The 16,358-nt window shown below is 39.8% G+C and overlaps 1 protein-coding gene across 16 annotated transcripts in view; it reads right to left on the reverse strand.

Moving 5' to 3' along the window:
* Positions 1–16,358, reverse strand: part of LOC111929010 (bifunctional heparan sulfate N-deacetylase/N-sulfotransferase 3) — a 255,816-nt gene that overhangs the window by 34,826 nt on the left and 204,632 nt on the right. For all 16 annotated transcript variants that reach the window (XM_086888067.1, XM_086888077.1, XM_086888069.1 and 13 more), the window contains one exon: positions 9,758–10,884. In XM_086888067.1, coding sequence (XP_086744193.1) covers positions 9,758–10,738 — 981 coding nt within the window. In that variant the 5' untranslated portion in view covers positions 10,739–10,884. The remainder of the gene's footprint in view (positions 1–9,757; positions 10,885–16,358) is intronic.

The following is a 16,358-nucleotide window of genomic DNA, read 5'->3' on the forward strand; positions in this document are numbered from 1 at the left end:
AAAATATCAGCCTTAATTTTACCTTGAGTAAAGTAAAATTCTCTGGACCTCAAAGCCTGAGCCTGGACAAACTAAGACCAGCTTATCCCCAAAAGGCCTACAGGCTGTGCTTCCTGCTCAGCACATTATTAAATAAACAAGATTTCAAAGTCTGGTCTGTATCATTACCTAAATAATCAAAGCTTGAGAGTGAGCGAAATTTACCTGTTTTTTGAATGCACACAGAATTCAACACATTTACATTTCTGCACTCTTTTCCCACAAAAACCCAACTCCACAGACTAAGGTATAACAAGCTGCTATTTAGGTACCCTGGAAGAAGTACTGGAGACTACAAGCTATGCCTAAAATGCTGACACCGAGTGAAGAGAAACACCTTGGGGTTTGTTCGCCTCTCTGCTGATATTTCTCCCCCCCAGGTAAGACTAAAGCACAGCATCTGTGTTAATGCTGAGTTTCACATACTAGAGAACAAAGAGTGCAAATGAATGAAGACTCAAACCCTGTAATGTAGATAAAAAAAAAAATAAATTGGTTGCTCTTCCTGCTTAGCAAAGCACAACAAAATGACCACACCACTGGCATATTAAATAACAATTATTCCAGGGACTGGGCAATGCATCAGTGTCACAGTTCATTCACAAATGCTTCTGAGATGTTCTATTTTTCCTAATAGAGCCAAGAAGAATTCCTCTGGCTTCCAATACTCTATCTGAATTAAAATAGCTATCCCACCTCTGTCCCTATTTCAGGTGAGCTGAAGAAAACCAAAAGCTCTTTTTCCATGTCTCACCTTTACTGTCAGAAAAAACCAATCTTTAACCAAAAAATTTTCATTTTCTCACTGAGAAATGAAAGCTCCAGGTAAGATACAGCTGGGAATTCAGTGTTCAGCTTACTCACCAGCCAAGGGTCACAATTTATGGTTTTTTCCTTCTTTTTATGAGTAGCTTTAAATTTGTTGAATGAAATTCCCCAGCTACATCAGCATTGGTATCAGAGAAATTACAAAAAAAAAACCCCAGGAGAAAGTTTCCACAAAATAACAAAGACACCTCTTTTCTCAAGCCATACTTTCATGATAATATGTAGCCAACACAGAAATAACAAAAATTTATTTCAAGTTAATAAGAACTTTGACAGCTTCATTGGCTCCCACACAATATCAACTCTAAAGGATGTAACTGCAGAAAATCCCAGGAGTCCAGTGAAAAAGGGGGGATGATTTTGTTACAAGTGTGAATACACACCTTACCTGTTTTCATGAGTGCTTGCATATCAAAAAGACAAGATTACAAAAGCTAGGTGTGCCTAGACAAACATCCCAGCTGGCAAAGTCTACACCTGCAGCCTCAAACCAACACACAGAAATCCAAATGAGCTCTGCATTTGATTTACTGTACAAGACTGAGAACGTATCTTAATACAAATCCCCTGCCAATATCATATTCCTTCCAATAGCATATTTCATACTCTTTTACCAAATCTAATTTTTAAAGACTTACATAATCCTTCTACTTCCTTTTGGATATTAGCCTCTATTCTGCTGCTTTTGTTGGCTATTCAGCCTACACTTAAATATCTCTGTGCCTTACATAAAATATTTTTATCCATCCTCACTGTTTATACCCTGCAGACATCTGCAGCCTATTGCTTTCTGCTTTGGTCATCCTTACTTACTGAATTCTTCAGCCTGTATTTCTTCATTTTTTGCTCAGATGTTTCCTGACTATCATGGTGTCTATAAGCACTCTCCAAATACTTCTAATCATGTTGTGCAGAACTGAGCACAATCTAGAAACCTCCTCAGTTAGTAAGATGAAGTACTTCACTGATGCAAAATATTTTTCATAGTCTGTTTGAATTTAAAACCACTTTACATTACAAACTGAGATACATTTTCATCTTGTTTTAGGGTATTTTCAGGATTGCCATTTTTAACATTTCTATTACCTTTAACAATGGCAGTGGAAAAGGACAAGAAGAACATCTTGCAGCATAAAATAATAATTTTTATAGAAATGCTAAATTGATTTTCAGCCTCCTTTTGAGGGCTATTAGCATTCCATCAAAGACAGCTCTGAAGTATCCTTAGTCCAAGTCCAGTTTAACATGGAGGAGAGACAACTTGGATTATTCCCAGGATTGCTAACACTAAAAGGCAAGTAAGTGAGAGCTTGAGGAAGAGCTTACTTACTAGTTCCACAAAAATACAAGCAGTGCTCCCAAACCTAACCTGTCTCCTCTGGAGGGCCTTTGTCGTGTGGATTTACTGACCTGGCTTGGAATAAATGTGGGGAGCATTCCTCTGCACAGACACAGACTTATTAATTTGCCCTCTCCACTGTTTCTATTTTCAAATGGATTGCAGTATAATTTCCACAATATAAAGTGGTTTTAAATTTAATTTATTACTAATCTCAGATATGAAGCTACATTTTAAGGAGCAACACTAACTCATCTCCAGGACTGCAAAGTAAAAGAAGGAATCTCCTAAAGAGTAACTACTTCTAAAAATTGGTCGTAAGGTTTTTATGGTCTGTGCACAGATAAAGAAACTGGAATTGGAAATAGATGGGGAATTGTTATTCCATGAAGGGCTACACATAAACTGGCAATCAACTGCTTTTCCTTTACTTGGTTTTGTAAGCATGGTCACCAAGAATCACTCATGTCATTGCACTGACCTTCCAGACTGAACAGGAGAAGAAAGGCCACTTCCCATGCTGCTGAACTGTAGAAGAAAAGAATGAATTAGGAGTCCCCACTTCCACTCTCATTTTTCTCTTCTCACCAGACTGTGCCTCCTTGATGTGACTGAAGAGCAGGATGGTGGAAGGCTCACTTGTGGTATCGTGTTTTACAGTTAATGGCTTTGATTTCTAGATCTGTCTGCACTTTGGTTTTTATTTGTTGGCTGTGAAAGTTTTATTCAGTTCTGTTAGCAGCAGGAAGTGGATGGCTAACTTGTCACTGAAAAAGCCCAGAATAAATCTTGCAGCAGCCGCCGGAACGCTGCTGATGAATGTGTGCAGCTCTGCGGGAAGCTGTATTGCATTGTTACTGTTTGTGTTACTGAGGTGCTTGCTGAACAAAAAGAGCCTCTGACCAAGAGAACTTGCAATCCAAGGAAACAGAGGGACTGACAGCAGAGCAGCTTTTGTTTCCATGGCCAGATGGATCGACCCAAACGCTGCAGAGTTTATGCTGACAACACTCAAAAGGTGCAGAATCACACACGGTTTTTATCGTAGCCAGGAAAATACTCACCTACATTCCTAAGTGAACACTTTTAAGTAGACAGAGGAAGACAGAGCTTGCTAACCACGTGGCTGTGAACCAAAAATTGTCTCAGTGCAGGCTGGCACGCTGGGTGGATTTGTGAGGATTTCTTTGTATGGGAAACCTTATGTTCAAGAGTAAAGATATCTCTGCATAATAAATTAAGGCAAGGGAAAAATCAGAAACAGCGTTACCAAGTATTCAGAGCTAGATCACTTGATCTCAGGGGAGTGTCATTCCTTAAGTTTTATTTAAAAGAGCCCTTGAATCAGAAAACTCCATTGAGAACAGGAAGACACCACTGTCACATTAAGCCTGAGGATAGCAAAGTGTTCACCACCACAGAGAAATATGGGGAATTTAAAAATGAAAATAAATTACTTTGATTTTCTGGAAAGATGCAGATGACTGAAGCCACAGTGCACATCATCTTACTTGGAAAAGCACAAGCAGATTGACAGAAGCTGTGATTTCCTTACTTTGGTTCTATCCTGAAGAAAACCAAGGAGTGTATAACCAACAGTCTGAGCCGGTGCTGGGGTGCAAGAGCTTGAAGCGAATCAGCCCTCAAAGATCTCATGGGATTTACTATGCCAAGAAACACTTTCTGCAGTCTCTCTGATAATAAAAAACTGCAACTGAAATGCATTTTTCTTCTCTTAGCTACCTGCCACTGAATTTGTAACAGTAGGAGATGGTGCAATCCTTGACATATCACTGTCTCAGGACCTAGGTCCACATGAAACATTTTTAGGTTTCCATGTGCAGTGTCAGAGCATTAAAACGAAAAACCAAACCAAACAAAAAAACCCCATGAGATTCAGTTATTCCAGTTCTGCAAAACTAAACTGAGGGAAAAAAAAAATCCAAATATGAATTTTTTAAAGAAAACCAATTACAAAATACCTGACAAAACAAACAAGAATTTCAGCAAAAGCAGAACTAATGCAAACCACTGAATTTACAGGAATGAAGGCTGCAATACCAAAACCGCACGATTTTTGTCATCATCCACCATGAATAAACTGCTAAATTAAACTCAGCACCAAGCTTATTCCATGGATTTGCTTGTGTCCAGCTCACACAGGTGCAGAACAGGAGGAAGAACACGAGGAATTCCCAGCACTGCTCTGCAATGCAGCCCCAGGAGTGTCACACCCAAAGCAGAGCCAGCTCCTCTGTGTCCCCGTGGCCCCTCTGCAGACCCCTTGCTCTGGGAGAGGATTTTTATCCTGCTTTCAATTTCCAGCACCAGTACGATTTCAACAAAAAGAGCTGGGCTCTATTGAGCAGCAGTTGCATCCATCTGACTAAATTAAAATTCACAGAGGCTGGCACATAAACCAAACTGCTTTTACAAGTTAGATGTTATGGTGACTGTCTGCTAGAGTGTACTCTATGCTGGTAGCAGCCCATAAAATATGTAAGACAATTTTTATAACTTCTTTTAAAGTTGTATTTTAGTTCTGAAATCTAATTCTAATTCTCTACTGTCTCACAATAGACAGCAACACTCCACACTACTACAGCTGACACGATATGCTCAAGTAAACCAGCCTTGCTAGGGCATCAGACAACTACAGAGACACCCCAGTCAGTAATTTTCCTTCTCCTCGACACTTCTGAAGAACTGAATGCACTTTTTACCTTCTATTTCCAACAAGTCAGTATGAAATACCTTAGGAGCTTCAGGTCAGATTAAGAAAGAATGTACACACACAGCAGACACATTCCACTGTGGTATACAGGTATTAGAGCTAACAGACTGGGAATGCAAAATGATTTAGCAGAACAAAAGTTGGTAATCATTAATTTCTTATGTAATTTAAAGATGTGATTAAAAAGATTTTTTGAACCTCCCCGAAGGAAAGAGTTACACCTCAGTGATTTTGCAGCCGACACATTTGATGACATCTGTCATTTCTTTTTTGATAACCTTCTACGTGATCCTATGGATAAAAAAGCAATTAACTTAAAGAATTGGACTTGCTCATGTGACAGGGACCATCCTTTGTCTTGTCAGTTTAGGCTCTCTGCACCTTTTGGCCCTTCTGCTTTAACACAATATATATGGAAGATTCTCTTCTGAGGCAAATATTTAGGTCACTCTTATGCAAGAAAAACTGAACAGCCACATGACTGGATTTTTAAAATTTATAGCCAAGTCTGCTTTACCTTGGGAAGTTCTGGTTTCTTTCCATGTGTGATGCACAGGGTGAAAAGACACTTAATGGGTTTTAAACAACTGCAATAATTTAAGCAGCGCTGATTAATGTGAATTAATTTAATACAAGGAATAAACAATTAGCTCTTAGTGGGGAAATCTGTTATTAAACAGAACTACATTAAACCAAAGGTTAGGCCACCAATGTTGCTAAGAAAGTAAGAAAAGCAACAGCACTCACTTATGGAAAATGGAAGAGGACTGATCTGACCAAATACAAATATTTATATTTGATCTTAGTCACTCTGGAAACAATTTATGAACAACAGTCACATACTTTTAAGGTGCAATTCACTTAACCAGTGCCTGCCTGAAGATGAGCAGTTTTTCTATGTTTATGTCTACTGTGGGAAGTCAGAGGAATGGCCCCATTAGAGGAGTCTGCCTTATAAACCTCAGCACCAAGATAAGTGACTGTGTTTGGAGACTGAAGGGCTAAGAACTGATTCCTTTTGGCTGAGCCCTCTCCATTACAGGAACAATGTTTGGCACAGCTCTTTTCTCCAGTTCTCCAGTGATGAATGCTGGAAGACTGCAGCCTGGATCTTGCACTGCCCACTGCAATGCACATATTCACCAACAGATGCACTCCCAAACCAGGATGATACATAAGGATCTATCATCCCCCTCCAATAATGGATATGGTTAATACAGAGCTTTTTCCTTGGCAATCATAAAGATTAACTACAGGTAGACAAAACAGTTAGGCTTACCTGAAGAGATCCCCATTCTGACTTCAATTCAGCCTCTTTTGAAAAGCACACAAAGAACCAGACAGTCAAGAGGAGCTCACACAGCTAATTATTAGGAAAAAATAATTTGGCAGTGTTCTAACTTTTCCTTTGAAAAATGTGACTAACTCTCAGGGATTTCCAGAAAGTGTGTATGTTGGGGAAATGAAGGGAAAAGTAGACAGCCTAGACCACCAGCTTGAAACAAACTGCCATCAGGAAAAAAAGTCACATTTAACTTCCCCTCTTTTATCATCTGCTTCTCCCTTGAAAAATCCCAACGCCTTACAGTAATAAAAATTTCACAGAGTAACTGTAACAAAAAAAGATATTAAATTAGTAGACTGTCAGCCAGGACAATCACGGTCTATTAGGATAAACTTATTCTGTGGAAATCTAGATAAATTATTCTCTGTATGTCCATTTAAATGAATTATTTGCAGTGCACAGGCTCTTAAGTCTTTCTAAAAGAAACAAGGAAAATAAAATATAACATTGTCACAGACTAATGGTCCCTCCTGTCTGACAGACAATAGGAGAGAAAAAAACCTACTGAAAAATGAATGTTGAGTTGATTATTACCAAGCTTATTTTCAAAGTGGGAGGCAATTAGAGCATGGAAACACTCTCTTCCATTATTTCTATTATACCAGAGGAAGATAAAGTACATAAATATGAGGATGGATGGTTATTGTTGATGCACAGTGCCAGCTACTCAGTATCTTACCTCGAAGAACAATGTTCTATCAGCCCAGATGTTACACAGAGACAGGCAAATCTCTAACAGGTACTTATTCTAAAAATCTGAACCACTGTTTCAAGTTGTTGGGGTGCTTATTTATTATTTTTTTAATTGAAGAAGCTGTGTTGAAACTAGAATAAACTTAACCAGCTGCTTAACAAAACAAAGCATTTACAACAGGATTTAGGTTGATAAACTGTGTTTGTAAAAGGTTTTTAGAAGGGCTCTTTACGACTGTGTTCCTGACACTACATGTACTCCAGCTGAAGTAGCACCACTTGGCCTCCTCTTTAGAGGTATAGAAGATACTCATTTTAGAGGGTCTGCTTTTAATCTGACCTCTCCTGAGGTCAATATATAACACTGATAAAAACTTACCACTAAACCTTATAACAGCAATTTTTCTAAGTGCTTAACTCCAATTTACACACACTTTAAAGGAGAGGGAAGTTACACCTTGATGGGTTAAGCCCCCAAATATTAACCATTCTGGCCATTTCGCAAACCTAATTTAGATGTCTAAAGAAGAAATCGCTTTGAAACCACGATCTTACATGCAGTCAGGATCTCTCTCCTTGGAGACAGTCAAAAGGCACCTGGCCATGGCCCAGCTTGAGCAGGAGGTTTGGAGCAGATGACCACCTAATTTTTGCTATTGGTTCTGCATTAATCCTCCCATTTCTCTGTCCTAGAACTCTGTCCTATCCACAGAGCAGTCAGAACCAACCCTAGAGGTCTTCTGGCTCTTGGCAGATTCCTTAAGTTTCAGATTGATTTGTGTGGATAGAATACTGGTACAAACATTCACCTTACTCTCTTCCAGCTCACAGCCCTAGCAGCTGCAAGTATATCCAGAAAATATGAACAAGGAGATATGTCAAACAAAATTAAATCACAAAAGAGCATCCCCCTCAGTTCTACACTGCCAGTAGTTAAAAATGTGTGCTTAGTGGAAATGAGCTCATCTTGAGTACTGAAATTATACAAAGTCTACATTTAGAACCTCTTTTCACACTTGCAGCGCCCAATTCCCTGTCACAGTCACTGCAGCAGAACTCACTAAAACTCTTGTTTAATGAGATGTCATTTATCTGCAAATACACTTTACAATAACCTATTTCCAACTACTGCAAATTGATTTTGTTTCATTCCTTCCACATGTCATTGTGCCACCAAGGAGAACTCCTTTGATATTAATAGTAATGAAGATGCATTGCATCTGACAGCCCTAACAACATGTTTAATACAACATTTTAACTATAAGTAGATGAAGAATCAGAAGGGAACACTTTTTTTCAGATTCCATTGTTTCAGAACACAGTTCTGTATAAATGAAATTATCCTACTTAAAAGTTACTTCCACTTTGATATTACTTCTATTTAATGTGACAGTTTTATTGTGAGAAGATTACTTTCTGACATACTGCAAATTATTTCCCCCAAACAATACGGTTTATCCTTCTGTATCTGCTGTAATCAAATTTGTCTCAATAGTCTCCTGCTTCTGGTATAGAACTCTGGCAATTCAACATCCCAACTTATTTTAAAATGACAATCCTAAGGTGTCACTTGCAAAGACAAACAACACAAAACGTGCTGTCTCCGACTGCTACTGCACAACTCAGTATTGGATTTATTCAGGCTTTATTTCAGCCCCTTTGTTACCAGAAAGTTCTGCTCCTGCAGAACAACACAAGTTCTGCCAGTGATGCTGGCCAGACTTGACTTTTTTCCTGCCATCTGAGTTTGCATTCAGGAGACTCTCCAAGGATGCTCACTCACCTAACTCAAACACTGTCATCGTGTTCTCCATGGGAAAACCATTTAGGAAGCTTCACCTTTATTTCTGCTCTCTCCCATGTGATTTGTTTGCCTAAGGAAAACACCTGCTTAACAAGGAGGTAGATCTCATTTTTAAGTGCATGTACAGAGAATGTTTTGGAAAAGAGCAAATGCAATTTTAAAGCAAATTAAAAGTTTAACTGCAGGGTCAAACCTTGCATTTAAGAGAGCAAAGTATGCAGAGCTGCTGTGGCTTGACAAGTGCATTAACACTGAAGAAACCCAAAAACTTGCTTAAAAATGAAACAAAAATGACCCACTGCATGCAGTGCTGTCCTTGTCTTTCCTTCTTGCAGTTCCTCTTTCCATGAACAAACTTCTAAGGAAACATTCTCCCTTATTTTTAGTGCAAACAGGGCAACAATCAGGATGTTAGAGATTTTCAGCTTCTAGACCAAGGTCAGAAAGGTCATCTCCTATTACCTGCTTTGGGACAACACTCCTCACAAAAAGCACACAAGAAACACAGGAAGAAATAATGTGAAGATGTTTGTGCTACTGACCAACAGCTGTCACCTCACTTGAGCAGCACAACAGAGTGGAAAAGGACCTTCAAGAATGTACAGCTCTAAACATTACCATGGAGATTGTCGAGTCATTTAGTGACAGAATGAGCTTTTAAGAGCAATATAAGCACAAACCCTCCCTGCAAGCAAGTGCCATAAAACAGAGATGAGAGAGGTGAAATGCTGCAAACAACTCCTGACATCCAAACCTATCTCAAGCAGCCAATAACCCAGTCCACTCTTCACATTTTATGCTGCCATTTACTGTAGCTCACCACATTCACCTCCTGCTTGTAAGACTCACAACAAGTGCATTAAATATGAACAGCTCCTGAGTGGAGCCCTCAAGTTCCAACTCTGAACAACTCTTCACTTTCAGATGAAAATAAAGTTCTGCTGCATTGACCATCAGTTTGTGCACACACTTTACCTGTACATCGTTGGTGTTCATCCTTGTTCCATCCTTGCCAACGAAGATATCATCTATGTCAACCAGAATGTACCTATCCAAGGAGAGTGTGAGTTTCTTTCCAGACAGGAAAGAGATGGCATCTATGAAAATCAGCTTGTGCAGCCAAAAATTCAAGTTATTGCCGAAAAGGACTCGTTGAATGCCATCGTGGAGCCCCAAGTCATGTATGACTGTGGCATAGAGAGCACTTGGAGCAGCAGGTGGAGAAAGGTTTTCTGGTGTCTTTACTTTTGCAAATACCACCGGTTGATAAGTTGTGTGATTAATCTGGAAAACGGCCCAGTCATTTCCAAGCAAGGGCCCTTTCTCAAGCTTAGAAGGTTTGGTCACATGGAGCAGTGGGGAATGAGGGTTAATGCAACAGTCCTGAACACCCAGATTGCTGTGGACATGGAAAGGAAAACCCTTCAACTGAAAGCTCTGCAAGCTGTTCTCAGTGCCTTTGTGAAATCCGATCACACCTACGCCGTACTCCAGGCAGTACTTATCCAGAAGGCCTCTGTTCCAAGAGTCCATATTCACGTACTTCAGAATATTTTCATACACTATGAGAGCGTATTTGCCTCTGGTTTTGTCTGTAAGCACTGGGAGGTCACCTTTCCCAGATGCAATCTCAAGGTGAAACTGAAACCTGCTAGACTCCAGAATGGTTATTATATCTTGGCCTAAGGTTGAGTACTGGCTTTCCACAAACACCAGCACTACCAGGTCTGTCCTCAGGGGATCGACAGGCTTCGTGGTCTTCATCTCCATCAGCTTGTATGGCAACGCCTGAGGATCACCACATTCCACCTCTGAAGAGGTTTCAGGAAGTTCATTTTCCTCTTTGTAGCCATTATACAAGTAGTAGGCAGAAATAACTATGCTCACCATACAAAAAGTGGCCAGCAAAATGACTGTTCTTTGAAAATGTCTGTGAAGTTTCAGGAGAAAACTCATGGTGTTTACTTGCCTTAGATAGCTCTCAACAGCAGCATGAAAAACAAACACAGATTCTCAACAACTTGTTCCAGTCCTCTGACATGTTTATGTCACCATTGCAGCACACACATCTATCTTCCACACAGCTTTACCGAAGGTATGGTCTAGAAGAAAAGAAAATCAGAGATTTAATTGAGGCATCACCTTGTGAAGTATCACCTGCTTAAACTAGTGGGGAGTAAAGAAAGCACTGCCAGCCAGAGAGTTGGAGACCAACAGCTCCAAATTTTGCAATCATGTATTTTTTTTCCTGCTCCCACTACTTGCCACCTGCATTTGAAGGTCTCTGAATCTCACAGGTTCCTCAACTCAGAGGATCAAATAAAGTAGGAAGAGGTACTGAAAAGCAAGGCATAAAAGCAAAGTATTTACTGTGCTTTAGAAATTATTTTCACCTAAAGATAAAAGTTAACTCCCAAGTAGACAGCTGCTAACAACCAAAATATTGAACAAAATTTGTAAACTTCTTCCTTCTACTCCTAAAAAGCTGGGGGAACATGATTAAACAAATTTTATCTTTTATTAGTTTTCCAAAGAGCTAAGAACGTACACAACTGTTGTACAAACATACACTGATGCACTCTATATTACATCTACTACAGGAATGTTTTTAAAGCAAAACCTCCTTCCTGCAACACTAGAGGAAAATAAAGCATTTCTCTGGACTGTGGAGTCTTGCAGACTGTTAGAAGCACTTGGCAATTCTCTGCATTAAAAATATACAATAATCAAGCTCTTAAATCTGAGAAGAGAAAGTAATAAATCAAAAGCTAAACCTAACAGGCAGATCACCTAAGGATATACTTATGCTTTATCTTGTATTTAAGGAAAGAATGATTTTTCAAGCCAGCAGTACAACTGCTGTCAAAACTCCCTAGTAAAACAACTGGATGGTGTGACAAGCATAAAATAATGATCATAAGTCATAAACAAAGGTTCAAAGCAGATCTTGAAAAATATTAGGTGTGTGAAGATCTAGAACATGGCCACTCTAACTTCAGCCTAGATTGCACCCAGGTCCATTGGGAAATGGGATTAGGATAAGGTATGGCATTAACATGGTCATTTCCCAACTGAGAGCTTAATCCTTCCAGTCCTGGTTGGCTTCTTTTTTCATTCCTACATTGTAAGCAAATTGGTCTTTCGCTCCAGATTTTCAAAAAAGCTAAAAAATATGATGCACTTAACAGTACCTATGTAATGTCCACAAATTTAATTAAACCCTGAAGACAGATCTTCCTGGTGCCAAGATGAGCATAACATAAAACTAAACGAGAAAGATCAGATGAGAGAGGGGAAAAGAAACTCCAAGGCATTCTATTCATCAAAACCCCAAAATTCAGCATCAAGAGCGAACGTACGTGAGCCGTCTCATTCACAGTTAAGATTCAGAGCAAGATTCCTGCTGTCTGCATAGATTTTACTCTCCTCACTGTCTACTCAGATACCTGTTTATCAATCCCTTCTCTTCTGGCAAGACTTGAACCCAGCCTTGAGCCTGACCTGCAGCTGCACATGGTCCTGCTCAAAGCTTTTGGGCAGGAAACCTGCCCTTCACCCAGGCTCACTAATCAGTGCTGGACTAAAATAACAACCCCAGCTTCTCGGTTTCTGTCTGGAAAAAACCCTGAGGAATGCAAAAAGACCAAACAACAACATGGAAGTACCTTTAGAAGAAATCAACATTCTTAAGCATTGAAATGTCTGATCCTTGCCACACCAGCTTCAAGAATTTCAGTCTGCATGGCATACCAGAGACATTTAATATGGTACCAAGTCAGGTGACAAAGAGAAGTTCCACCCTGAATGAGTTAACACCAGAGAGAGGCTTCCAGACAGATGATTTTTCATTACACACACCAAGGGTTCTCTTCATCTTGCGTTTCCAACTCAGCTGCCTGAATGCCAAGAAACACAGAATTCTAGTGCCTAAAATGATCACTGACTGCATTCTGCAGGAAAGCTGTACGTGCACCGACTTGTCTTTGATAACCACAGACCTGGCTGGTCCAGATACAGAAAAAGTGAGAGCTGACACTGACCTAAGCTCAGAGCAAGGAAGGGCCGATGAGACAGAGCTGTTTGAACTGGGTATTACACAAGGGTTGCAACCCAAGAAACACTTGCAGCAAGGACACGGTTCCTAAAGCCATTCCATCGACAGGGAAATCTGGAGCCAGCCCAGAAACCCGTGTCTGCTTCAAGAAAAGCCCTGTCACTGTATCCTCAGCTCCTAATTGCAGGTACCCCCGTGGGGCTACAGCCTGCAGCTGCCAGGAGGAGTGGCTGGAACTGCCAAGACAGATGTGAGGTTCCTGTGTGAGGAATGAGGAATTCTCAGAGGCAGCAGGACACAGCCAGACTTGGCACACTCCCTGCTGAAGACAGTCAGGAAGCAGGACGGAACAGAGCAAGGCACAAGTTTTAAATGCACGCTCTCTTGTATCAGCTTGAGGCTCATGTCATTTTCACTTCCTTAAGGACTGGTTTGTATGGCAGGACTTCAAGAGAACGCAGGAAGAAGAAAACAAAAAATTCAAAGAGAACATGCATTCTACAGTATCAACAGTCTCAAAGCCTTGACAAGATACAGTTGCTTTCCTCGAGGGACAGCAGCATTTTCCCCTGATCAACAGCACTTGCTGGATACTCTAGTGCTGTATCACAGCTAAAATAACTCACAGTGCACCCCCTGGCAGTGCCATCCTTGGGATGCTCCTCACATGACACACCGTGGGACCTATGGAGATTGGGACAGCGACCTTTATCACATCTCTAGACGTGGCTTCAGGGAAGATGGGCCCTGCTCACTATCATTTCCTACAGTAAAACCAGACAAAAGGTCTAATTCTCAATGTACCTACAGTGAGTACGTGAGAAGCAGCATTTCAGAAGAGGACAGTACCTGCAGAGTCTCCCTTTCATTACAAAAGAACACAATACTTTACTAAAGGAAGGAGAAGTCATGTTAGCTTTGACATCAATAAAAAATATCCAAGAATAAGAAAAAGGCTTAAAGGAAAAAACCAGAAAGAGTCTAGAAAGTCTTCACAAGAGTTCAAGCTTGTTAGTATTGTTCTAGTGAAAAAACCATGAAAAAAACCCCCATAGATAGCATAAGCAGTCTCAGCTCTTTTTGATTTCTGCAGTCATGGAATTCAGTGACAGAGGAATGTGGTCCCACCTGTACCTCAAAGCACATGAGAACAGGTGTCAGGTATTATATGAATCCAAAGTTCCACAAAGCTGATGTCACAATAAATTTTACCTATAGAATAATTCATGTGCTATTTTGCCATGGTTTGAAGCAATAAAATATGCATGTTTGGGGTTTTTTTATCTAGAACTTCACTGCTTTAGAAAAACCTGCATTTGATCTCCTACAACCTGCATTTGATGTCCTATTTTGCATTTTCATGCCACCACGTTAAAATTCAGACCAGAACCCTTTACCTCTGCTGCCCAAAGTAGGAGGTACCAAAATGCTCATTTTAAGGTGAAAATTAGCATCTTTGAATATTCAGAATTTGGTTTTTAACTTACAGTCTCACTATGGAGAAGATCTTGCTAAGAGAAAGCTGAGTCACGGAAGCAAGTGTTGCATTTTGTTATGAACACAGACAGCAAGGCTCAGTGTTCCTGTCATCTACTGCAGAAGCCCAGAACTAGTTCACATGAAAATCTTGCTGGCAGTATAAAGAAATATCACCTTCTTAAGCAGAAGATTTACCACTCTGAACAGCACTGCTGGGCAGTCACAATTACAGGCATCTGCAGGCAACCAGCACAAACCAGCTGCATCTGAATAGAGATCTTCAGTTTGCATTGGCTTGGGGGTTCATCATTTGCTCTGCTTGTTCTGTTTCAGGTTTTTAAATCCACTAACAAAGTAGCACTGATGACAGAACAAATACTGTGAGGAACCCCAGAGACATGAAGCACACCATGAGTTCTTACCACTCAGCTTTATTTAGTCTGCTGTTTCATTGGTAAGAATAAATGACCAAATCCTTGACTTCTGTAAATCACGTCACCCTGATCATTTAATGGAAACTCTTCCAGGGAATGCAGCCTACTAAATTCTTCACAGGAGTTCTCAATCCAGTAAAAAAAGATGCTCAAGTAAGAAACTAGGTACCTGCACAGGCACATAAAACTGCACAGAATTTTAAAAAAAGTCTATTAAAGTTGAGTCATGAGTATCAACGCAATTTTTAAAATGACAAGAAACTTTTCTGCACTGTGGTAATACCAAGACCAAAGCAATGGGCTCAACTGAAATATCCATAAATAAGTGAGGAATTGTTCTCAAATCAAATTTGTCAAAGCCCAGTAGGAAAACTCTGGTTTAGTCTTACCTCAGGCCCGTGCTAGGGCAACTGCTTACTGTGACCCTTGAGTAGAAACAATAAAGCTGGGTCATATTTATAAGTAAAAACATCCTGTTAAAGGGTAACAAAAATATTTTTCATCAAGAACTACTAAAAGAGAGCTAGTTCTGGGTTGAGTATCCATCAATATTATTCAGGTAGATCACATTTTTCTGGGGACATATTTTAAATAATTCTCTTCTAATAATCCCCATCATTCTCATGCTGTTCTTTACCTGCCTGGACAGTGCCACAGTGCTGGTGACATGCTGGTGATATTTTACACTAAGGATGAATTTTAAATGAAGTGCAGAAAAAAAGGAGGCATATTGTTTAGTGTATTACTACAGACATTTCAATCTCCAATGATCAGAATGCTGCTTAACTGCTTTGAACATAAAGGTCTGCTCTGGCCAGTCACTAAGAAATACAAGTTCCTCAAAGGAAGCATTCTGAAGTCATTTTAGCATTACTGAAATGGAAATCTTTGGATATACAGATGACATGGTAGGAAGCAGCAAAATGCGACTGAACACAACCAAAGCTGGGGTGAACAGCAGGGCTCAGATTGTTAAATCAGCTACAAAAACACCAAACAAGAGTCCAAACCCTGAGCATGCCTACTTACAGCATTATTTTACTGACTGAAGTATTCAACAGCTCAAAGGAGTAAATCCAGGCTGAGAATGAGACCTTACAACTGCATATTAAAAAGACATTTTCAGCTTGTAAAAATGGTGATATGAGACATGACAAGGGAAGTCTTTGAGACCCTTTAATATCACATAACAAACCCTGGAATGTGGGAATATTGAAGGGCTTATATTCTCTCATAGCTGTGAGGGAAATAAAAACAAAAGGCAATGGTTTAGGCAGCACAGCAATTCTGGTGGATAGAAATTATTTTAATTCTTTTCCAAGTCCTTGAGGTAAGCAGTTCTCAGTTTCTACTGTACCTGTGACATCCTTAGCTCCATGCTGCATTGCCTAAGGCAGCACTAGAGACACCTTTTAAAAGTCTCTGGTGATAGAGATCCAGGATAGAGATCCATGCATGACAGTTTGCCAAGAAAAAATATTCATAATCATTAAACGTACAATGTTTAAAAATAGTTTAAAAGAGGCTTTGAAGAGACTTTAAAAGGCTTTGAAGACTTCAACAGAACACAGAAGTTTGGTTTAGTCTTCAAATCACTCTTTACCTTCAC

The sequence above is a fragment of the Cyanistes caeruleus genome, chromosome 5 (genome assembly GCF_971803275.1).
Source record: "Cyanistes caeruleus chromosome 5, bCyaCae1.hap1.1, whole genome shotgun sequence".
Lineage (NCBI taxonomy): Eukaryota > Metazoa > Chordata > Aves > Passeriformes > Paridae > Cyanistes > Cyanistes caeruleus.